Source organism: Podarcis bocagei (genome assembly GCF_964188305.1).
Source record: "Podarcis bocagei genome assembly, chromosome: 16".
Taxonomy (NCBI): domain Eukaryota; kingdom Metazoa; phylum Chordata; class Lepidosauria; order Squamata; family Lacertidae; genus Podarcis; species Podarcis bocagei.
Window position 1 is genome coordinate 27,987,880 of NC_138142.1, and position 25,215 is coordinate 28,013,094.

Consider the following 25,215-nt stretch of genomic DNA (forward strand, 5'->3'; position numbering starts at 1 on the left):
CTAAATTTAGCTCTGAAAGAAAGAGGCATTAGCATACAGAAACCACACAAAACCAATTCCAAAACAAAATAATCTTTAATTGGTCCACAAGAGACAAGTGGCAGCTGGAAATGCACATAAACTCCCCGACAACCTCTGCAAATGAAACCTCCCCATGACCTACTTTCCCCAACCTGCTGCCCTTCAGATATTGCTGAACTACATTTCCCATCATCCCTGAGTATTGGCCATGCTGGCTGGGTTGAACAACATCCAGAAGGCACCAGGTTGGGGAGATTTGCCTTGGGCTGTGCTGTGCTGCTTCACACCAAAGAAGGAATCAGAATTGGCTTCCCCTTACCAACCCCAAAAGATGTCCACGCAGCTCAAATGGAAGCCCTTCTCGCTTCAAACGAGAGCTTCCGAACTGGCTCTTCTTAGCGGTCCTCTGACAATTGACCTCAACAGTTTCGGAGATTTCCTTTTTAAAAAAAGCTCAACAATTTTGGGGTGTCCTGGTTTTCTGACCCTAACTTCCAGAATAAGAAAAAGGTGCATTACTTAACAGTCAATAGTGCAATTTGTCCTTTGTTTCACGGCCGTTAGCCTGTAAACACAACAGTGGCTTACCCTTTTTGTGGGGGGAAAAGACAAACGGGTTGCCAGCTTCCCTTCCCACATTTGACAGCTGTATCACGGAGAGAGAGAACCAGAGGATATAGCTGTTCAAATCATCATCACCACCATCATTATATTGCACAGCAAGGGAAACAGCTGCAGCCTCCACCATCTCGGAAGGGCTCCACCAGGGGAAAGCTTTGTTCCCTTTAAAAAAATAATACAGAGGAGCCTCAATTGGAAAAGAAGCTTGCAACTGTAAGAGGCATTTCAGCAATATTTTTTTTTAAAAAAAAACAGTAGTTTGTAAATGTAACCCGTTGAAAACAAGACAATGCTTTTTTAAAAAAAATGAAAGGCAGAACGTATCTTTGGAAAGATGTCTGGTCAAGAGATTGTTGATGAAGCAATGCAGTGCAAAGACGCCGTTATCTTTTTGAGAGGGTAAGAAAGTGAATGTCTGAGGAAACTGAGGACCCAAAATACTACCCCTCCCCAAAGCTTATCACAGGGTGTTTGGCGGGGGAAATGAAAAGACAATTCAGCCTCTCCAGCATCACCCAGCAAAAGAAAAACCACAGAACCCTCTTTGGGAAATGGGCACCGTAAACCAGGGACCGGGAACTTGCAGCCCTCGAAATGCTGACAGACTCCAACTCCCAGCAGCCCTTGGTCAGGGATGATGACAGCAGCTGGAGTCCAAGTATGTCTAATGGTCCACACATTCCCTGTCCCATTGTAAACACCCCTGTGCTTCTGGAATATTGAGAACTGCACATATCACGGTAGAGTCTTCCAAGTGACAGTAATTTCAAGTGGTAAGAAGGAAAACTTCTGGGGAGTGATCCTGATAAGCAGCCAAACTATTGAAACGCACATCCCTCCTCCCTCCACAAGAGAATACAGGTGGGGGACAATGCAAATGGCCCCACCAGGTAGCACCATCCATCTACTGAGGGTACCCAAACACAGTAAGCAGACCAGAGCATCTTCACCAGGAGATAAATTAAGCCACTGAGACGTCCCCCTGAAGGAAACAGAAGAAACATTCCCCAGAAACAGCTGCATGAAACACCTCTGGAATTAAGCTACCAGAAGCCAGTTTGGCCAAGCCGCTGAGGGCAACTGTCCACTGACAACAATCAGTTGATGGGTTCGTACTCTGAATAGGGCTTCTTCCGAGAGACGAGGATGGTGAGGCTGCCCCCCACCAGGAGCAGCACTGGAGTCCCCAGCCCCACTGCGAGGATTGCGATCACGAGGGGGGAGAACCCGTCCTTGGGGGGCTCACCAAAGCCAATCAGCGCAGACCTGGAAGGGGTGACAGGTGGGGGGAGAGAAGAGAAATTGTTAGCCAATACCTCAACTTAATATGGGACACGGGTGGCGCTGTGGGTTAAACCACAGAGCCCAGGGCTTGCTGATCGGAAGGTCGGCGGTTCGAATCCCTGCGACGGGGTGAGCTCCCGTTGCTCAGCCCCTGCTCCTGCCAACCTAGCAGTTCGAAAGCACATCAAAGTGCAAGTAGATAAATAGGTACCGCTCCGGCGGGAAGGTAAACGGCGTTTCCATGCGTTGCTCTGGTTCGCCAGAAGCGGCTTAGTCATGCTGGCCACATGACCCGGAAGCTGTACGCCGGCTTCCTCGGCCAGTAAAGCGAGATGAGCACCGCAACCCCAGAGTGGTCTGCGACTGGACCTAATGGTCAGGGGTCCCTTTACCTTTACCTCAACTTATGGACTTGCTTCTCCCTCCTCTCCATCTACTGTCCGTGTAGTGTAAGGGTTAAGAGGGGCCTCCTTTTCCCTACCTGTTTTTTACGGAGGGAAAAGAAACCTAGCCCCTCAAGACTGCTGCTCACCAGCTCAGGTAGCTCTTTTCTTGGTAGGCCTCGCTGTCCTCACTGCCAAAGGAGATGTTGATGGCGGCCACGCCGTTGTGGACCTCCAGCTCCTCCCCAAAGTAGGCGTGGGCTATGCTAGGCCGAGGAACGGTGCGATTCTCCGTCTCCAGCTGGTAATACTCGCAGTGGACAGTGTCTTCCCGCTTGGGCTGCAAGGCGCTATACGCTGCCGTCTTCCACTGGAGGAAGCTGAACCCAGCGCTGTCGTTGCGGGGGACAGAAACCAGCTGGGCCATCTGCTCCAAGGAAAGGAAAAGAGGGCATTCGTGAAATTAGGGTCACATTTCACACCATACATTTAAAGCAGGGGTCAGCAACCTTTTTCAGCTGTGGGCCAGTCCACTGTCCCTCAGACCATGTGGTGGGCCGGACTATATTTTGAAAATAAATAAAAAAATGAACAAATTCCTTTTTTTTTTTATAATAATTTTTATTACATTTTTTCCAATTACAGATAGAATAGAAAGAAGAACAAACAGAAAAGATAAAAAAGAAAGAAAAACCAAACCATTTCAACAACTTATTTCAACTTCTATCGGACTTCCCCACATCTCCCGCACAGTGCATTCTTAACAATAAATTTATCAGCAAATTGTAACCTTGTGTCGTATGTTTCTTTTGTACTTTCAATTACAATTTAAGTTTAAATCCCTTATTTCCCATTTACTCTAAAAACATAACATATTGTCATCTTTAGCCATTTAAACCTTGATTCTTTCAATAATGTTATCCAATTTCATATATAATCCACTCTCATTGCTGGGACTAACCTTCCAAGTCATGCGGCATCTTATAGTTCATATAATTTATAAAACTTCTGCAAATAGTCCTTAAATTTTTTCCAGTCCTCCTCCATTACTTCTTCTCCCAAATCTCGGATCCTGGCAGTCATCTCAGCTAACTCCATGTAGTTCATCAGTTGCGTCTGCCATTCCTCCAGCGTGGGCAAATCTTGAGTCTTCCAATACTTAGCGATAAGGATTCTTGCTGCTGTGGTAGCGTACATAAAAAAGGTTCTGTCCTTCTTTAACACCTTCTGGCCGACAATGCCCAGAAGGAAGGCCTCCGGTCTCTTAGGGAAGGTGTATCTAAACACCTTTTTTAACTCGTTATAGATCATTTCCCAGAAGGCCTTCACTCTTGGACAGGTCCACCAAAGGTGAAAGAATGTCCCCTCAGCCTCCTTACATTTCCAGCATTTATTATCAGACAAATGGTATATCTTGGCAAGCTTAACTGGGGTCATGTACCACCTGTAAACCATTTTCATAATGTTTTCTTTCAAGGCATTACATGCCGTAAACTTCATACCGGTGGACCATAACCTTTCCCAGTCCTCAGACATGATGTTATAACCAATGTCTTGAGCCCATTTTATCATGGCTGATTTAACTGTCTCATCCTGAGTATTCCATTTAAGCAGCAAGTTATACATTCTCGACAATAGCTTGGTCTTTGGTTCTAACAACTCTGTCTCAAGTTTCGATTTTTCCACCTGGAATCCTGTTTTTTTGTCTAACTTAAAAACCTCATTGATTTGGGCGTAATGAAACCAATCTTGCACCTTACCCTTTAGTTTTTCAAAGCTCTGCAACCTCCAATTATCTCCAATGTTTTCTATTATTTCCCAATATTTCGGCCAGCTGGCCTCCATATTGGGTTTTTTCCGAGCCTTGGCCTCTATTGGTGATAACCACCTCGGAGTTTTACTCTCCAATAAGTCTTTATATTTTTTCCAGACCAAAAATATTGCTTTTCTGACAATATGGTTTTTAAACATTCCAAATGTTTTTGCCTTGTCATACCACAGATACGCATGCCAACCTAACGAATTATTAAAGCCTTCCAGATCTAGGACATCAGTGTTTTCTAACAGAATCCAATCTTTCATCCAGCAGAAGGCAGCAGCTTCGTAATATAACCTTAAGTCTGGCAGGGCAAACCCCCCTCTTTCCTTTGCATCAGTTAATATTTTAAACTTTATTCGGGGCTTTTTGCCCTGCCAAACAAATTTCGAAATATCCTTCTGCCACTTTCCAAAGCATTCCACTCTGTCCACAATCTGTAAGGCTTGAAACAGAAACAACATTTTTGGCAAGACGTTCATTTTTATAGCTGCTATTCGGCCTAACAAGGATAATTTCAATCTTGACCAGATTTCTAGGTCTTTTTTAACTTCTGACCAACATTTCTCATAATTATCTTTAAATAAGTTCAAATTTTTAGAAGACAGATTAACCCCCAGGTATTTCACTTTTTTAACAATGTTTAGTTCTGTTTCCTTCTGGAACCCATCTGTTTCAGAAGATGTCAAATTTTTTCCTAGTACCTTTGTTTTTTATTTATTCAACTTAAAACCCGCCACCCGACCAAATTCCTGAATCAGTTCTAAAACTCTTTTTGTACTAGATTCTGGCTCCTGTAATGTTAAAACCAAGTCATCTGCAAATGCTTTAAGTTTATATTGTTTCGCTCCGACCCGTATTCCCTGTACCTGCCGATCCTTCCTGATCATATTCAGCAACACCTCCAGGACCAAGATGAATAATAGAGGGGATAGGGGGCACCCCTGTCGAGTTCCTTTTTCAATAAAAAACTCTTCTGTCACCACATTGTTCACTATCAACTTAGCCTTTTGTTCTGAATAAATTGCCTCTATTCCATTCTCAAACCCCCGTCCCACTCCCATCCCTTCCAAGTTTTTCTTCATAAACTTCCAAGAGATATTATCAAAGGCCTTCTCCGCATCAATAAAAATTAACACTGCTTTGGTGTTAATATTTGTTTGCAACAGTTCCAAAATGTCAATAATGTTCCTAGTATTGTCAAACAAATGCCTGCCTGGGAGAAAGCCTGCTTGGTCCTTATGGATTACTTCATTTAGTACTTTTTAAAATCTATTTGCCAGAATGTCTGCAAATATTTTGTAATCCACATTTAGGAGTGAGATGGGACGGTAGTTCTTCAGTTGAGTCTTTTCAGTTTCTTTTTTTTTTTTTAATAAATTTTTATTGGTTTTACAGCATTTTTAAGAAGAACAAACAAACACAAAACAAAACAAACATACAAAATACTTTCAAAGATATTTTCATAAACCTCTTTTCTTGGACTTCCCCATACCCCCCCTCTCTGCATCCCAGTGTCCCTATTTGAACTAGCAACTCCCAGTTGTTAATTTCTAATCTCTGTCGTCTTAGTCCTCCTTTATTATCTAACCTTGTATCCCTGTACCCTGTTACTTCTAGCAACCACAACATTTTAACATTCGTTGAGTTTATAGTAGTCCTTAAGATAGCTCTTAAATTTTTTCCATTCTTCTTCCACCATCTCTTTACGTTGGTCACGGATTCTGCCTGTCATCTCAGCCAGTGTCATATAGTCCATCACTTTCATCTGCCATTCTTCCAGAGTAGGTAAATCTTGTGTCTTCCAATACTTTGCGATGAGTATTCTTGCTGCTGTTGTGGCATACATAAAGAAATTTCTATCTTTCTTTGTCACCAATTGGCCGACAATGCCCAAGAGAAAGGCCTCTGGTTTTTTAGAAAATGTACATTTAAGTACCTTTTTCATTTCATTATAGATCATTTCCCAGAAGGCCTTTATCTTCGGGCATGTCCACCAAAGGTGGTAAAAAGTACCTTCAGTCTCTTTACATTTCCAACATTTATTATCGGGCAAATGATAGATTTTTGCCAGCTTGACTGGGGTCATGTACCACCTGTATACCATTTTCATAATGTTTTCCTTTAAGGCATTACATGCCGTAAATTTGATACCGGTGTTCCATAACCATTCCCAGTCATCTGACATGATGTTGTGTCCAACATCCTGCGCCCACTTAATCATAGCAGATTTAACTGTTTCATCCTGTGTGTTCCATTTCAACAGCAAGTTATACATTCTAGATAAATTCTTAGTATTGGGTTCTAGCAATTCGGTCTCTAGTTTTGATTTCTCCACTTGGAAACCGATTTTCCTATCCTGTTTAAAAATTTCCATTATTTGGCGATATTGAAACCAATTTTCTACTTTGTGCTTCAATTTCTCCTGACTTTGTAGTTTAACCTTGTCTCCATCCTGTTCTAAAATTTCCCAATACTTCGGCCATCCGACCTCCATATTGAGTTTCTTCACTGCTTTAGCCTCCACTGGTGACACCCATCTAGGGGTTTTATTTTCCAATAAGTCTTTGTATCTTATCCAGACATTAAATAATGCTTTTCTAACAATGTGATTTTTAAAGGTACTGTTAACCTTGTCATACCAAAGATATGCATGCCAACCAAAAGCATTATTGAAGCCTTCCAGATCCAAGATGTCTGTATTCTCGAGGAGCATCCATTCTTTCAGCCAGCAAAACGCTGCTGCCTCATAGTACAATTTTAGGTCCGGCAGGGCAAAACCCCCTCTTTCTTTAGCGTCAGTCAGTATTTTGAATTTAATTCGGGGCTTTTTGCCCTGCCAGACAAATTTCGAAATGTCTTTGTGCCACCTCTTAAAACATTCCATCTTATCAAGAATCTGCAAGGTCTGAAACAAAAATAACATTCTAGGCAATACATTCATTTTAATTACTGCAATTCGGCCTAACATTGACAGTTTCAGATTTGACCATATTTCTAGATCTTTTTTAATCTCTGACCAACATTTTTCATAATTGTCCTTATACAAATTAACATTCTTAGGTGTTAAATAAACCCCTAGGTATTTGACTTTCTTAACCACTGTCAAACCTGTTTCCTCCTGAAATTTCTCCTTTTCCATATCTGTTAGGTTTTTCCCTAAGACTTTAGTTTTTTGCTTATTCAACTTAAATCCAGCCACCTGGCCAAATTGTTGAATTATTTCTAAAACCCTTTTCGTACTAGTGTTTGGCTCTTGCAAAGTCAATACTAGGTCATCTGCATACGCTCTTAACTTGTAATGTTTAGCTCCGACCTGCACACCTTTGACCTGCTGGTCATTTCTTATCATATTCAGCAACACCTCCAGAACCGAAATAAAAAGTAATGGGGAAATTGGGCACCCCTGCCGAGTTCCTTTTTCTATCTTAAGTTCCTCAGTCACAACATTATTTACAATCAGCTTAGCTTTTTGTTCAGAATATATTGCAGCCATACCATTCTCAAAACCCTGGCCTACCCCCATCCCATGAAGATTCTTCCTCATAAAACTCCAAGAGATATTATCAAAGGCTTTCTCCGCGTCCACAAAGATCAATACTGCTTTAGTGTTTATATTCACCTCCAGCTTTTCCAAAATGTCTATTACATTCCTTACATTGTCTGCTAGGTGTCTTTTAGGGAGAAAGCCTGCTTGGTCTTTATGAATCTTCTCCATCAAAACTCTTTTAAATCTTTTTGCCAAAATGTCTGCAAAAATTTTGTAATCCACATTGAGGAGTGATATCGGGCGGTAGTTCTTGAGTTGAGTCTTTTCAGTCTCTGACTTTGGTATGAGTGAAATATATGCCTCTTTCCACGATTCAGGTGCCCTTTTTCCCTCAAGGATCTCATTACAAACTTCTCTTAGTGGTTGAATCAACCATTCCTTCAGCGATTTGTAGTATCTAGAAGTCAGTCCATCTGGTCCCGGAGATTTGCCCAGTTGCATACTCTGAATGGCAGCCTCTATCTCTTGTTCTGAGATTCTCTGGTTCAAGTCCATCTTACTTTGCTGAGAGATGTTTTGTAATCCATATCTTGCAAGGAATTTGTCTATATCTTCTTCATTTTGCAGGCCTTGAGTGTAAAGTTTTTTGAAATAACTTAAAAAGCAATTTCTAATTTCATTAGGTTTAGATATGTTCTTTCCCTCGACCTCTAGGCTTGTAACTGTATTTAGTTTCTGCCTTTTCTTCAATTGCCATGCCAAAAGTTTACCACATTTATTTGCTGATTCAAAAGTCTTTTGTTTCATTTGCTTTATCTTCCATTCAATCTCTTGGTTCATCAATTCCATATATTGAGTTTGATATAACTTAATCTCTCTTAAAATGTCCTGAGACTTTGGTTTTGTTCTTAGTTTCCTCTCTCCTTCCTTTATCATTTCCAAGATCTTCTCTTTTTTCTCATTTTGTTTTTTCCTCTTTATTGAATTTTGTTGGATCAAAAATCCTCTCATAACAGCTTTACTTGCGTCCCAGATCACTCTTTTCTCCACGTCAGTCCTCAAATTTATTTCAAAATAGTCTTTTAGGGTCTTTTGGGCCTTCGTGAGAATCTCCTTATCTCGAAAGAGGGTGTCATTCATTCTCCATCTAAATTGACCGGTTATTGTGAGTTTCATCTCCATCTTCACGGCGTTATGGTCGGAGCAGGTTTTTGGGCAGATTTCCACTTTCTTAATCTTTGGAGCCAATCCACTAGTAACCCAGATTTGGTCAATTCTGGTCCAGGTCATCATTGCTTGGGAGAAGAAGGTTCCCTCTCTCTCCAGAGGGTTCCTTGTTCTCCAAATGTCTATCAAGTCCATGTTTTCTGTCATTTCGAAAAAAGTCTTAGGGAGTCTCCCTTCTTTAGTGACTATTAGCCTTTGTGCCTTGTCCATATTAGTGGAGACCACGCCATTCATGTCTCCCATGATTATCATGTTGTAATCCAGATAGTCCGTCAAAGTTTCATGAAGTCTCTTAAAGAAGTCAGATTTGCCTTCATTTGGTGCATAAATTCCAACAACTAAAAGTTTTTCTCCTTGTACTTGTATCTCCACAGCCAGATATCTCCCTTGTTCATCTTTGAATATCATTTTTGGAGCCCATTTCTCCTTCACATATATTACCACTCCTCTCTTCTTAACTTTGTCTGATGAAATAAATTCTTGTCCTAACCTTTTATTCGTAAGTAATCTCCTGTGGGCTCTAGTTATGTGAGTTTCTTGTAAACATATCAAATCCAATTGTTCTCTGTTCAAAATATGAAATACTTGTCTTCTCTTCAAAGGCCCATTCAGTCCATTACAATTCCAACTAAGGAATTGCAGAGCCATCTTGTTATTTTCTTAAGGCTCCTCCAACAGCTCCAAGTTGTTGCTCTTCTTCTGACGGTGGTGGTTTTTGTCCAAACGAGAGATTCAGGATATCCAGTGCTCTCCTCTGTTCTGCAAGTGCGTCCACAGTCCCCTTCTGTAGGTCCTCCTGATATCTTGCCAAAAATTTGTCTTTATCTTGAATTGTCTTTATTTTCACTTTCTTTGCCTTGTAGTCGAATGACAGTCCTTGTGGGAACTCCCACCTGAAGCGGATAAGATTTTTCTTTAACAAAAGAACCAAATCCTTGTAGAAGTTTCTTAAGTCCAAGATGTATTTTGGTATGTCTTTAAAGATCTGTACAGCTGAATTTCCAATTTGCAGGGCTTTTTCAAAGTGTAGTCCTAAAATTTTATCTCTTTCCTCCTTAGATCTGAGTGTGATCAAACAATCTCTTGGTGTCTTTCTATCTTGCTTTTTGCCCAGTCTAAAGGCAGTTGTAATTTTGAAATCGTCTTCCTCCAGGTCCCAGCAATCCGCAAACTCCCGTGTCAAATATTCCACAAGGTTGTCACTTTCATTCTCCGGAATCAGTCTTAATTTTAAGTTTCTCTCTTTCCTCTGTAACTCCCACAAGGCCAAGGTTGCATCATGCTCATAGACCTTCTTGGCAAGTGGCTCTAATTTCTCCTGCGTCTCTCCAGCTGTGGCTTTGGCCTCTTCGGCAATTTGACGCGTGGTGGCGTTTTCCTCGACCAATTTGTTTATAGATTCTGTATTCTGGTTTAATCTTGTTGATATTTCTGTTAATTTTTGTGTATTCTCTGAAGTCTGTTTTGTCAAAGACTCCAGAGTCTGGTTTATCTTAAGCAAAGCTTCTGTCACCGCTTCCATAGAAACGGCTGCTCCTTTGTCCTGTCCTGTTGTTCCAGCTAGTCCGGCTGTTACGCCTGAGATTGAACCTCTTTTCTTTGCTTGTTGCAGCTGCAGCTGTTGCTGTTGTTGTTGCTTGGTCTTGGCTCTTGTAGTTATCTCTTCTTGTGGCCCACTCATGTCAAGGTCAATTCCCACGGGATTTATTCTCCCTTGGAAAATTCCACTGTCTTAGGCCGTGCTGGACTTCACTTTATCCTCTAGAGGGAGCAAATCAAAATGGCCATAGAAGGAAATTTCCAAATACATGAACAAAGGAGAGCATCCAAGATATAAAAAGAAAGGAGATTAACCCAGTCCAAATCAATGTTACTAAAGTCTTATAGCTTCCAATTGCCACAGTTGCCCAGTATGCTGTTTATACTGTTTCTTCTTAAAATGTACAAAAGTCAGGCACTGTGGAAACTTTGTATCAAGGTGTCACTTCACAGGGAAAAGTCAGCTCAATGTAGTAAGAAGGCAGACCGTTTCAGACTTTCAAATAGATGAGATAGCAGAGGTTTTTTCCTTCAAATAAGTCATGCAGTTAATGGTCAAATTCACCTCCCCTCTGCCCTGCTTGCTAGAGGGGAGATCAAAGGTTTAAATGTCCGGTTTAGCTGATCAAAGGACGGATTTAAACGGATGCAGGTTTAGAGCTCCGTTGCTTTCACTTTCATGCGGTCGGGGGGAGGCAGACTTCCTTTGTTTAAATCTCCCCCGTTTTTAGCCCAATTTTTAAAATTAAAAAAGTCCCAGTTATTTTTCAGTTCTTACTCACGGGGAATCAGTCCAAATTTCTTTTCAGGAAGGAATCGGCGCTCTCCGCTTATGGCGACGCGGCTTCACTTCGCAGGCTGGGTAGCGACTCTCAGCACCGCGCTCACTCCCGATGTCGATCCGTAGCCTTTAAAAAGGCTCTTTCACGGTACCGGGGGGCGCGAAGGTGCCCACCGAGTCTCCTTGTTCTCAGGCTTCAGCGCCTGGGATTTTAGGGGTCCCCCGCTTGCCGTAGCGGGTAAGACCCGAACTTGCGAAGCAGTCCTTCTCCGGAGCTCGGAGGTAGGACCGCCATTAAGCGCTGGCACCGACCGGAAGTCCGAGTCTTTTCAGTTTCCACTTTAGGTATCAGTGTGATGAATGCTTCTTTCCACGTTTCTGGTGCCCTCCCTCCCCCCATGATCTGGTTGCAAACCTCCATTAAGGGTTGTATCAAATAGTCTTTTAGCGTCCTATAATACTTGGACCATCAGGGCCTGGAGATTTGCCTAGTTGCATGTTCTGAATGGCATTCTCAATTTCCTGTTGTGTTATTTCGCAATTCAAGATTGATCTCTTCTCTTGAGGTAGTTCTGGTAGGCCATTCTCTTTCAAAAATTGTTCTATCTCAATCATTTCCTCAGGCCCTTGGGTATACAATTTTTTGAAATATTTCTGGAAACACTTTCTAATTTCTCCTGGTTTCTGGATGTTTTTCCCTTCGACTTCTAGGTTAGTAACATAATTTAATTTTTGTCTCTTTTTCAACTGCCAAGCTAGCAGTTTCCCACATTTATTCGCAGATTCAAAGGATCTTTGTTTCATTTGTTTGATTTTCCATTCCACTTCTTGGTTTATCAATTTCGTGTATTGTGACTGGTGGAATTTGATTTCTCTTAAAGTCTCTTTTGATTTTGGGTTCAGTCTTAATTTTTTCTCTCCATCTCTTATTTTCTCTAATATCTTATCCTTTTTTCCATTCCAAAATTTTTTCTTGATCGTGTTCTGTTGTATCAGAAATCCTCTCATAACAGCTTTACTTGCGTCCCAGATTATTCTTTTTTCCACCGAGGTATTCAAATTAATTTCAAAATAATCCTTTAAAGCTTTTTGGGCCTTTTTTACGATCTCTTGATCTCTTAACAGATTGTCATTCATTTTCCATCTGAAGGAATCAGCTGGAGTAAATCTCACTTCCATTTTCAAAGCGTTATGGTCGGAGCAGGTTTTTGGGCAGATTTCCACTCTTATAGTCTTAGGTGCCAGCCCTCTAGTTGTCCAAATTTGGTCGATTCTTGTCCATGACAGGTGGGCCTCAGAGAAAAAAGTTCCTTCTTTACCTAGGGGGTTTCTCGTCCTCCAGATATCGATCAAATCCATATTGTCAGTTAATTCAAAAAAGGTTTTTGGTAGTCTGCCATCCTTGGTCAAGTTCTGGTTTTGTGACTTATCCATGTAAGTAGAGACCACCCCATTCATATCTCCCATCATAACGATATTGGGATAGTCCAGATAGTCCAGTAATGTCTCATGTAGCTTCTTGAAAAATTCTGATTTCCCCTCATTTGGTGCATAGATTCCTAATATCAAGACTTTTTCTCCTTGGGTTTGTATTTCAATTGCCAGGATTCTTCCTTGTTCATCTTTAAACAAAAATTTCGGTGCTAAGTTCTCCTTTGCGTAGATCACCACACCTCTTTTTTTGACTCTGTCTGATGAGATAAATTCTTGGCCCAATCTTTTATTAATTAACACTTTCCTATGGAGCCTAGTCACATGGGTTTCTTGCAAACAAATTATATCCAAATGTTCTTTTTTCAAAATATGAAAAATCCTTTTGCGTTTTTCCGGGGAATTTGCGCCATTAATATTCCAACTATACAGCTGCAGAGACATCCTGTATCAATCTGTTGTTGCTCTTTATGGGGTGTCTTCTTTTTTGTCCAAATCCGAGGGTGCTGGTTCTTTTCCAGATTCTGGTGGAGGCCAAGGAACTGCTGTTCCCTTCTGCAGGTCTTCTCCGTGGTCGTGTAGGAACTTCTGGCTGTCCTCTTTCGTTTTGATTTTAACTTTCTTTCCTTTGTAGTTGAATGATAAACCTTGTGGAAACTCCCACCTGTAAGGTATCCCGTTGCTTCTCAAGAGTCTAGCTAAATCAGTATAGTTGGCTCTGAGATCCAATAGTTGTTTAGGGATATCTTTGTAAATTTCCGCTCTTTTGTCCTGGATCTCAAGTGATTTATTGAAGTGGAGGTCAAGTATTTTGTCTCTCTCCTGTTTAGTCCTTAAAATAATCAAACAGTCTCTGGGCCTGTCCTTCCTGGCAATTCTTCCCAATCTAAACGCAGTTGTTATCTTAAAGTCTTCGTCCTCTTTTATACCCCAGAATTTAGAAAATTCTGTTGTTAGATAGCCAATCAGGTCCTCTTTCTCAAGCTCTGGGATAGAGCGTAATCTTAAATTATTTTCTCGATTTCTCAATTCCACCATAGACAGATAGGCCTGCTGGTCACTGACGTGCTTATGTAGTGGCCTTACCTCTCCTTTCAATTCTTCCACTTTCTGAATTGCTTGATCAGATTTCTCATTTGCAGCCTCGGCCAATTTCCGGTTCTCAGAAGTGGCGTCTTTTAAATTCCCAATTGTTTGTGAGTGTTGAGCCACTTGTTCAGATAGTTTTGTAATTGAGGATGTGGCTAAGTCAATTTTTGCTGTTTGATCGTCAACCTTCTTATTTAAAATTGCAAATTGCTGTAGCATTTCATCTAGAAGGGTACCAGATCCCCCGGCAGCCATACCCTCAGTTGTAGGCTGTTCAACTTCCTTTAGTGGAGCTGTTGTTAAGGGTACAGCTCCCTGTAGCACAGCAGGGACCGAAGATCTGCGAGACTGAGAAGTCAAAGTTGTTTGAACAAGTTGGCCTTTCCCTGCTTTCGCTGCAGATCTTGTTTTCGGAGGGCCACTCATACCACAGCTGTCTATGAGTCAAGGTCAAACTGTCAGTTTTCCCATAGGGGAGACATTCCTCAGAGTAGATAACAAAGACAGCAGAGAGTCAAAACAAAGTTAGTTCCCAGGGGTTTGTAAATCCAAAGCTCCACCAGAGGGAGTGTTGTTACAGTTCAAAAAGAAAGGAAGAAAGTTTTAGTCGCCATTAAAGTTCCTGCAGCTAAATAAAGTCACAATAGTCCTGAATTTTTCCACTTGCAGAGCCCTTTCAAAATTGCCACAAAGAGCCCATCTGAGGGTGCAAGATACAGTTGCTTAATTGTATCTTCTAATAGTGCCTCTATGTATCCGTTTCCACTTTATAAATTGTATCTGCAAAGGCAACCCATTTCCCCTGCCAGCCCGGGACTGGGTTTTAAGGTGTTTTTTTTTAAAGTCCACAAAAGGAGAAGGTTCCCAAATTACATCAACACAAAAGCATAAAGAAGAAAAATAGCTTGCCTTTCTCTTCAATTGTCTGTTCCACCAAGCGCATGCTTCTCATTTTACGATCCCTTTCTATTGCTTCCAGCTTGTCAGTTCCTTTGCCTTTGATCTCTAAACACTGCCGGAAGACGGACTTCCTTTTCTCATCTCCCGCTTTCAGCCAAATTTACAATTTGTAGTTCCGAATTAAAATACTTCTTACTCACGAGTAGATAATTTAGGGTCCAATGCTTGAGGAAGAAAGGTCGGCGCTCATCAGCAGCAGCCGCGCGGCTTCGCTCCCGCAGAAAGAGCGATGTACTCTCAGCACCGCTTCCCCTCCGCGCTTCCGGAGCCCCTTACGGGGTCCCTTCTTCGTTTTGGGGGTCGCTCCAGGTGCCCGCCGAGTCCCACGGCCACGAGCTCACTCTGCTCGTGGTTTTTCTTGATGGATCGTCGCTGTGCCGTAGTGAACGATCCTTTTCTGCGGAGCCCCTCTTCAGAGACTGAAGAGGACCGCCATTGCTTGTTTCGCGCCGCCTCCGGAAGTCAAAAATGAACAAATTCCTATGCCCCACAAATAACCCAGAGATGCATTTTAAATAGAATCATAGAATCATAGAGTTGGAAGAGACCACAAGGGCCATCGAGTCCAACCCCCTGCCAAGCAGGAAACACCATCAGAGCACTCCTGACATATGGTTGTCAAGCCTCTGCTTAAAGACCTCCAAAGTAGGAGACTCCACCACACTCCTTGGCAGCAAATTCCACTGTCGAACAGCTCTTACTGTCAGGAAGTTCTTCCTAATGTTTAGGTGGAATCTTCTTTCTTGTAGTTTGGATCCACTGCTCCGTGTCCGCTTCTCTGGAGCAGCAGAAAACAACCTTTCTCCCTCCTCTATGTGACATCCTTTTATATATTTGAACGTGGCTATCATATCACCCCTTAACCTCCTCTTCTCCAGGCTAAACATGCCCAGCTCCCTTAGCCGTTCCTCATAAGGCATCGTTTCCAAGCCATTGACCATTTTGGTTGCCCTCCTCTGGACACGTTCTAGTTTGTCAGTGTCCTTCTTGAATTGTGGTGCCCAGAACTGGACACAGTACTCCAGGTGACCAGAGCAGAATACAGTGGCACTATTACTTCCCTTGATCTAGATGCTATACTCCTATTGATGCAGCCCAAAATTGCATTAGCTTTTTTAGCTGCCGCGTCACACTGTTGGCTCATGTCAAGTAATAGTGCCACTGTATTCTGCTCTGGTCAGACCTCACCTGGAGTACTGTGTCCAGTTCTGGGCACCACAATAAAAGGACACATTCTACTCATGTAAAAACACGCTGATTCCTGGACTGTCCGTGGGCCGGATTTAGAAGGCAATTGGGTTGCATCCGGCCCCTAGGCCTTAGGTTGCCTACCCCTGATTTAAAGTGTAATGATACCACTGGGGCTTATTAATACTACTACTAATAAGTCAACTTGAAGCAACTGCTCTGTTTGTGTCTGTTTGTCTGTCTCTCTCTAACCTTCCTCACAGAACTGTTGTAACAACAGAATGAAGCAGGAGGAGCTTGTATGCCCCCCTGAGATTCTTGTAGGAAATGGTGGTCTATTTATGTACCATATTTTTCTGTGTATAAGACGAGGTTTTTTTATTATAAAAAATGCTAAAAATTGGGGGCCATCTTATACACGGATAGTGCTGAGGTGGGACAGGCATTTGGTGGCTGCCACTAGCAGGAAATTGTCAGCGGATTTTGGTCTGGTGATTGGTGGCTGCGGCAAGGCCTGCTGGCGATTTGCTGCTGCGGCATTTGGGCGGGTGATTGGCAGCTGCTGGTGGCAAGCGGGCAGATGATTGGTGGCTTCATTGATGCGTGGGATTGGCAGTGGCAGTCAGGTGGGTGAGCCATTGTTGGCAATCTCCCCTCCCCAAAAAAGCTCAACAACTGTGGGCAATCTCCCCCCATTTCCTCAATTTGGAGTCCCAAAAAACAGAGGTCGTCTTCTACACGGGGCCATGTTATGCATGGAAAAATATGGTAAACAAATAATTTCCAGGCAAGAGAAATCATAGAGTTAGAAGGGGAACCAAGAGCCCTCTAGTCCCAACGCCCTGCGATGCAGGAATCACAGCTAAGGAATCCCTGGCTCAAGACCATCCAGCCTCAGTTTGGGATTTTAGGGCTAATACCTCCCTCCCTGGTACCCTCTTAAGCCAGAAGCCCCTTTTTCTAACCTCCTTACTTGGAGCTAAGCGTGGCTAGTTAGCAGGGAAATGACACTCTGCACACGTTTCAGAGGCACCTTTCTGCACATTTCAAGTTTCATACCCTAGCAGCAGGATTACCGTATTTTTTGCACCATAACACTCACTTTTTTCCTCCTAGAAAGTAAGGGGAAATGTCTGTGCGTGTTATGGAGGGAATGCCTACGGGTGGCGGGGGGGGGGATCTGCTGCAGTCGTGAGCAGAGGATCCATGGTTCCCCTTCCTTCCCTCCTCCGTGGCTCGCTTTGAAACAGCAAAGCGGGAGAAGAGCCGCTGAGTGGGGAGGAGAGAGGGACAGAGAGCCTGCTTCTTTAAAGGAGCAAAGCGGGAGAGGAGAGGAGCCATTTCCGAGTGTAAGCGGCTCCTGTCCGGTTGGTTCCTGTAAAGTAAGCAGGCTCTCTGTCCCTCTCTCCTCCCCACTCAGCTCGCTACATAGCAGCAAAGGTTTTCAGCTCGCTAAGCCGGGGATGAGCAGGGAGGAGGAAGAAAAGCAGAGCCTGCTTGCTTTAAAGAAAGGAGCAAAGCGGGAGGGGAGAGGAGCCTTCTCCAATTATACCCCTCTTCTTCATTATTAGCAGCATCCTTCTCCACCCACCCCACGCGTGCTTCTTCTCCCCTTAAACCCCTCTTCTGCATTATTAGCAGCATCCTTCTCCACCCACCCCACATGTGCTCCTTGTCCCTTGAGTGCTTTTCCTTCCCTCCCCACTTAAAATGTGGTTACACAGCATGGATCCACATGGATCCTCAGGATATTTGCACTGGGTCACCCCAAATTCACCATCAGATCACATAGCTTTTCCATGGCTACATCTTGCACCAAAAAAATCACACACCCACTGTTGCCTGGGGCCACAGTGGTGCAAAAACGTGGTTACAAAGCATGGATCCACATGGATCCTCAGGATTTTTGCATTGGGCTACTCCAAACTCACTGTCAGATCACATGTCTGTGGCCACAGCATGAACCACAAAAATCATACATCCACTGTTTCGTTTAGAATATTTTTTTTCTTGTTTTCCTCCTCTAAAAACTACGTGCGTGTTATGGTCGGGTGCATGTTATAGAGCGAAAAATACGGTACCTCGAATATGGTTGGTGTATACTCGTCGTCGATTGAGCGGGTGGATTCCAACTGCTTCTGCCCGCCTCTCTCCTCCACGGTGACGATCTCCAGCGCAAAGCGAGAGCGGTTGCCCCTAGGCGCGACCCCATGCATGACAAAGTCCACCTTGGAGCTGTTGGCCGTGTGCAGGAGACGCGGGAGCGGGCCGTCGCGGCTGGTCTCTTCATAGGCCGTCACCTGGGGAGCAGCGAGGGGGACCGCCAACGGTGGAAAGTTGGCTGGTTAGGCAAGAGAGTCTCGCAGTGCATGCCCTGCAGTTGCGAGAGACGAGCTGTGGCATAGCTGGATAAAAGCAGCCCAGGGTAGAGAAGCCACAGCTGTCCAGGTTTATGATTGGACTGCCAACTCTCATGAGCCCCAAACAATGGAGACGGTGGGGGCTGGATCAAGCTACATATGGAGGGCCAAAGGATCCCCAACCCTCCTTCCATTCCTTATACAGTGGTACCTCTGGTTAAGAACTTAATTCATTCCGGAGGTCTGTTCTTAACCTGAAACTGTTCTTATCCTGAGGTACCACTTTAGCGGATGGGGCCTCCTGCTGCTGCCGCGGTGCGATTTCTGTTCTCATTCTGAAGCAAAGTTCTTAACCCAAGGTACTATTTCTGGGTTAGCGGAGTCTGTAACCTGAAGCGTCTGTAACCTGAAGCATCTGTAACCCGAGGCAGTGGCGTAGCGTGGGGGGTGCAGGGGGGGCCGGCCGCACCGGGCGCAACATCGGGGGGGCGCTCGCACTCGCAGCTCTCTGCCCTACCTGGCTCACTCTCTCTCTCTCACTGCAGTGCTGGCTGTGCGAATCCGATCCGAGCCGCTGGGTCGCCGCCCACTGTGGAGGGGGTGGGTGCCAGGCGTGCGGTGCGGAGAGAGAGCGAGGGACTATCTGGGGGAGGGACAGTGCAGCGGCCGCCCAGCGCAGCGCTGAGCGCGGGAGAGAACCACACCAGACCAGACCAGGCAGCAGCAAGAAGAAGCTGGCAGCGACGGCAGGTTAGAGGTTAGGGGGCGCAAATTACTTGCCTTGCCCCGGGTGCTGACAACCCACGCCACGCCCCTGACCCGAGGTGCCACTGTATTTCTCTAAGAAGAGTCTGCTGGATCAGGCCAGTGGCCCATGTAGTCCAGCTTCCTGTTCCCGCCGTGGCCAACCAGATGCCCATTATGGGAAACCCACAAGCAGCACCTGAGCACAAGAGTCTTCTCCACTCCTGTGGTTTCCAGCAACTGGTATTCATGAGCTGCCTCCAACTTTGGAGGCGGAGCATAGTAATCACAGCTAGTAACCATCGATAGCTTTCTCCTCCATGATTCTGTCAAATCCTCTTTCAAAGCCATCCAAATTGGTGGCCATCCCTGCCTCCTGTGGCAGCGAGCTCCACAGTTTAACTATGCGCAGCCACAGGTGTTCCCCATGCCCTCCCGAAAAAGTGTTCTAATTTAGCATGTTTATTTGACTTGCATCTAGCAAACCAAGTTTGAAAAAGAAAAAAAATGAAGCTGCCTTATATTTATTTGCAACTGACACCCATCCATCGTCGAAGGGAAAAAAAAATCCACCTTGCATCACTGATTAGGTATACGGCATGATCTACAACAGCCCGTCACGACAACACGCAGCAACTGGCTGTCTGACCTGTCGGAGGGGAAGCCACGCCCTTTTTTACCTGGAAGGAGATGCTTCCGTTCCGGAAGGTTCCTCCAGAGTCGGGGCCAACCCCCTGAAACGTCGCTGTCAAAGTAGTCTCGTTCAGCCGGCCATCAAGGCTGTCCCAGGTGAAGTTTGCCAAATCATAGGTGGGGTAGAAGCTGCTTGCATTAGCTTTGGAGAGATCCGAGGTCTTTGTGCCGTTGTACTCAAACACCTAGAAACATCCGTGTTAATGTAGGACGAGCCCAGCTGGATTCGGCCAAAGGAGGCCCCATTTAGTCCAGCACCGTGTTCTCATAGTGGCTAGCCAGATGATGCCCAACGTCCTGGAGCAGCTATATTCACACCCCTTTTCTCCCCACTGCTGCCATTCTCGTTCCACCCCACTTGGATGACCCCATACACCACCTCCTGCCTTCATTTCAGACTCTGCAGCCCCCCAAGCTTACCTTGGAAAAGATGACAGCCATGGAATACAAAACGCTTCCAGCTGGCTCGACCTGGATGGCTCCGGAGGGCGAGGGGGAGAGGAGCCGGGTCCAGTTGACGTGGACACCACTGCTCTGGCTTCCTGTGTAGACCAGCAACACAGTGGGTGCCCCGATGGTACTCCAGACATAATGGATGGTGTCGTTGAGACCCACCGCCCGGACGTGCAGGAGGTTCACGGCAGAGCTGTTCCAGCCCGGGTTATACTCCAGGGAGACCTGGAAATGGGCGTCCCCACCAGGGTGTTAAATCTGCTTCAGAAACGCCAGGCAATGTCGTCACTACGTATCTTTAGGCACCAGGCACAAACACTTCTTATTTGCCAGTCCTTGGGCTTTTCATTAGGTAAAGGGTAAAGGGACCCCTGACCGTTAGGTCCAGTCGCAGACGACTCTGGGGTTGCAGCGCTCATCTCGCTTTATTGGCCGAGGGAGCCGGCATACAGCTTCCGGGTCACGTGGCCAGCATGACTGAGCAACTTCTGGCGAACCAGAGCAGCATTCGGAAATGGCATTTACCTTCCCACCAGAGTGGTACCTATTTATCTACTTGCACTTTGACGTGCTTTCGAACTGCTAGGTTGGCAGGAGCAGGGACCGAGCAACGGGAGCTCACCCCGTCGTGGGGATTCGAACCGCCAACCTTCTGATCGGAAAGTCCTAGGCTCTGTGGTCCCTTATGGGCTTTTCATTACCTGTGGCCTAAGAGTGTTTCACTTATTTATTTATTTATTGCATCCCACCTTCTTTCTTCCAAGGAGTAGGAAATGGCATACATTGTCCTCTCCTCCTCCCCATTTTTATCCTCACAACAACCCTGTGAGGTAGGTTAGGTTGAGAGAAGCAGTGACTGGCCCAAGGTCACCTAATGAGCTTCATAGCTGAGTGCGGATTCGAATCCTGGTCTTGCCCAGGGTTTTAGTCCAACACTCAACATCTGGGCAATCTTCTGGGAGACTCACGCCAGTGCTGGGTGGGGATAGAGGGCATGCAAAAATCCCTCCCAAGGTGTAGAGAACTGTCAGAGAAGAGAGTGTTTTGAGCTTCATTTAGTTTATTTTCAAAGGAAACTACAATCCAAAGCCAACTTAGGATCTAGAAGTTTTGAATTGCAAATCCCTCCTGCCTTTGTCAAAACAACTGGAAGGCAGCCGGCCGGCAATGGCCATTTCAAAACACTGAAATATGACCAGATCAGCATATCTTATTTCCACTGTAAAAAAAAAAGAACGAACTGAAAGTATTACATAACTGAAAAGCAAGGAATACTTGCCTTACATATCAGCTTACTAAAAACTTCTTCTAGGGTTGACAACTTTTAGAAGTTAAAGAAAAGAAGAACTTCTAACTATATTGAGAAATGCAGTCCAGGACTGTATTTATTACTCTTCTTTCTGATGTTAGCCCAGCAAATAAGGACAAATCTCTATTTTAAAAAATATTAATGCACTGTGAAACCAAAAGTGATTGTGGAACTAAGGGAAGATCACCATTTTCCTTCCTTGTATTTTTACTGCAGTGCATTTTGGGCCTTTGTTTTAAAAACGTCAATAAAAAAGTATTTTTTTTAACACAAACATACCTGTAATTTGCCTCAGCCCAAGCAGCTTAGAGTGGGAAAGCAGGCAATGAGGTTGGAATGTGGGTTTTATTGCACCCCAAACATTGACAGGAAATGAACGGATTTGATTCCCTAACTTTGCAACTTGGTGGTAGTGCCTCACCAGGAGAAAAATCCCTACAGACTCCTGATCTGGCTTCTAAGCAGGGAATACCAATGCATACCTACATATTTTTCACAGGCCAAAGGCAGGATTTGAGAGTCTGAAACTCCTGCTTGGGACCCCTGTTGATCTCCCCACCCTCAGTATAAAAAAACAGGGCACCAGAAAAGTCTAACACACTGGTGCCCCATCCAGAGATCAGAGGAACAAGCTGAGATTCCCAGGAGTCAGATTTGGCCCTGGCGCAAGATTTTCGGGAGGCAAAAATCAGACAATGCAGGAACACACTGTCTTCGAAAAGCTCAGAGTCTTGGTTCTAGTTGTGAATCCCAGCTTACAAGATTGGATCTGCCATTTTAAAAACATTCACATGCATCCTTTTCTTGTATTTTAACCCCACACTTCCTCCCAGGAAGCTCAAGGTGGCATATGTATGGCTCTGCTTCCATCTCACCCGCACAACCACCTTACGAGGTGGGCCAGGCTAAGAGGTGGAGAGCTGGCATTGTTCAGTGGACTGAGTGTAAGGCTAGGGGTTCAAATCCCCACTGAGCCATGAAGCTCACTAGGTGACCTCTGTGGCCCAGGCACTTAAATTCTGCCTTGCCCTACTTTACACGGATGCTGTGAGGATAACACAGAGGGGAAACCATGCCTTCCTGAGCAACTGAGAGGAAGGAGGATGAAAATATAAAACAGAAATGGTGACTACCCCCAAGAGGAATCTTGCAGGGCTTTACGACGGAGCAAGGATTTGGAACTCATGAAAACACAGTGGTTAAAAACAACAACTGGCTCCCATTTGGCAGAACAAGATTCAAAGTTGGGTCTTCGAAATAGTTGCCGTCCACATGGAAATCCCCTAGTCCTAAAATCCACCCACAACACAGCACAGTTTTCCTCTCTCTTCCTGTTTTTCTCATTTTCACTGGTCGTTCTCTCTCCCGCCCCACACTTTCCTTTCCTTCAACAGGCGTAACAGAGAAAATAAAACATAATAAGTGTAAATTAGCATGTAAAAATAAAGCTTCAGGTGTTGCTGAACTAAATTGCCAGGTGGATGGGCGATGGCTATACCTGGAGGACCACAGGGGCACCCCATTCCTGGGATACACAACATTGATCAGTGTCAGCTGCAGCTCAGTGGGTAGACTCGCAGTGGTTCTCAACCTGTGGGTCTCCAGATGTTGTTGGACTACAACTCCCATAATCCCTGAGCTCTGGTCTTGCTAGCTAGGGGTGATGGGAGTTGTAGTTCAACAACATCCGGGGACCTACAGGTTGAAAAAGGCTGGAGAGCATTTGCTTTGCATGCAGAAGATTCCAGGTACGATCCCCAATAGCATCTCCAGGTAGGGTTGGAATAGAATCCGTGCCTGAAACCCCAGAATGCCACTGCCAACCGGTGCAGGCAATACTGAGCTAGATGGACCAATGGTCGCACTTGGTATAAGGCAACTTTCCATGATACTAGAAGGAGCCACAGCTCAGTGGGAGAGCACCTGGGTTGTATGTTAAAAGCTCCTAAATTCAATCCCCAACATCATCTCCAGGTAGGGATGGAATAGACTTCCTGCCACAAATCCTGGAGAACCACGGCTGCCAGTCAGTGTAGACAATACTGAGCTAGATAGAGCATGGTCTGAGTCAGTATAAGGCAGGTAGGGCTGGGAATGTCCCCTGGTCAGAACCCAGGAGAGCTGCTGCTGCCAGTCAGTGCTGGCAACACTAAGCTAGATAAACCAATGCTCTGACTCTGCATAAGGCAGTTCCCGAGGCTCCTAGCCTTTGCCAACCTGCCCCTACACCAGATGTTTTGGACTACAGCTCCCATCAGCCCCAGCCACCATGAGCCAGCCCAGGCTGGCAGCGGCTGACCTCACCCAGCCCTCAAACATCCCTTAGAAATAAATCTCCTCCAAGGAGGGCATCCACCCACCGGCTCCTGGGCCGTCCTACCTTCCTCTTATACCCGGCGGGATCCCCTGCCCAGCTCCCCACCAGCCACAGGAGGGGCAGCCAGACCCAGCCGCCGCCGCCTGCCAGCATGTCGCTCCTCCAACTGCCTGGGCTGCAAGACCACGTGACGCCTGCAGCTGATCATTCCGGTTCATTCTTAAAAAGGGAGGAGGCTCTTAAAGGGGCCGCTGCGTGGAGGAGTCGGCTTGCTGGGTTTCTTTTCTTGGGAGAGAATGGAACGGAACCCGGATTCTTGCAGCAGAAGGAAAAGCACGGAGGCTTGTGGACCAGAATAACAGTGCTATGGTGCATGTCCAAAGGGCCATCCGTCCCACATCCTGGCCTCACAATGGCTAACCAAATGCCTCCCCCAAAAGCCTGTTTTTTCGCAGTCTTTTCTGTATTCTGTTGGAAGCAACACTTTATATGTAAAATAAAGTCCTTCACATAGTTCACAAGCTATGGAGGTTGCTCCCACTGGAGGCAGTGGCCACCAACTTGGATGGCTTTGCCAGGTTCTCAGCTAGAGCTGTTCCTGGGCAGGGATAGCCTGATCACTGTATTCCATGCATTGGTCACTTCAAGGCTGGACTACTTGTAATGTGCTTGATGTGGGGCTGCCCTCTAGTTCAGAAGCTGCAGCTGGTGCCAGACTGCTGGTGGGGGCATCTGGCCAAGAACATGGGGTATCTTTGTCTGGCTGCCTATCTTCTACCAAGCCAGATTAGTTTACAAAGTCCTGAACTTAGGTCTAGGTTACCTTATATATACCCCAGCTCCATCAGAGATCATCAGCAGGAGCATCACTGGCCATTCCCTAAACTGGTGAGGCTCATTTGCAAAGAAACAGCCTTTAATTTTATCAGCCTAGTATTGTGGGATACTCATCAATGAAGATGCAGCAGGCACCTTCTGTTTCAACTTTTAAATGCCTTTGAAGTTTTCTATTCCGCCAGGCCTATACAGGTAATTAAGAGTACATGATGTGTTTTAAACTTGTTTATATGGTTTTTACATGGTATGCCTCTGAAGAGTTTGGAAACTTCAGCAAGTGCAGAATTCAGTGGCCAGATTGCTCTCCAGGGGCAAGAGTGTTTGAGCATATTATACTGATCCTGGGCTGACTGTAGTGGCTATCAACTGGTTTCTGGGATGTTTGTCCATTGTTTTCCAACATCTGAAGTTCACGCCAAACTGGATGTAGGTATATATATGCAATTAGGACCACTAAGGAACACTTGAGGGTCAAAACGCATTTGGTAACAGTTTTATGTCCAGTAGTTTTTGTATGTTGCATGAAGAACAGGGTCTCTATGATTGTGGGGCCAGCACTGTGGAGTGCCCTCTCATATGGCCACCTCACTATATGCCTTCTGGTGGTTGGTGAAGACCTGGCTTGTTTAAGTTGTGCTAAACTGGGGAAAACTAAACTGGCACTCTGTTCTG

At 45.0% G+C, this 25,215-nt stretch overlaps 1 protein-coding gene across 1 annotated transcript; it reads right to left on the minus strand.

Annotated features, from left to right (window-relative positions):
* Positions 1-56: 56 nt before the first annotated feature.
* GLMP (glycosylated lysosomal membrane protein) lies at positions 57-23,902 on the minus strand. The gene is made up of 7 exons (XM_081175459.1): positions 23,770-23,902; positions 20,048-20,305; positions 19,615-19,812; positions 17,912-18,130; positions 2,459-2,736; positions 1,759-1,908; positions 57-804 (listed from the first exon to the last, which is right to left on the minus strand). Exons 1-7 carry the CDS (start codon positions 23,857-23,859, stop codon positions 729-731), a joined length of 1,269 nt encoding a protein of 422 aa, XP_081031585.1. The 5' UTR covers positions 23,860-23,902; the 3' UTR covers positions 57-728.
* Positions 23,903-25,215: the final 1,313 nt, after the last annotated feature.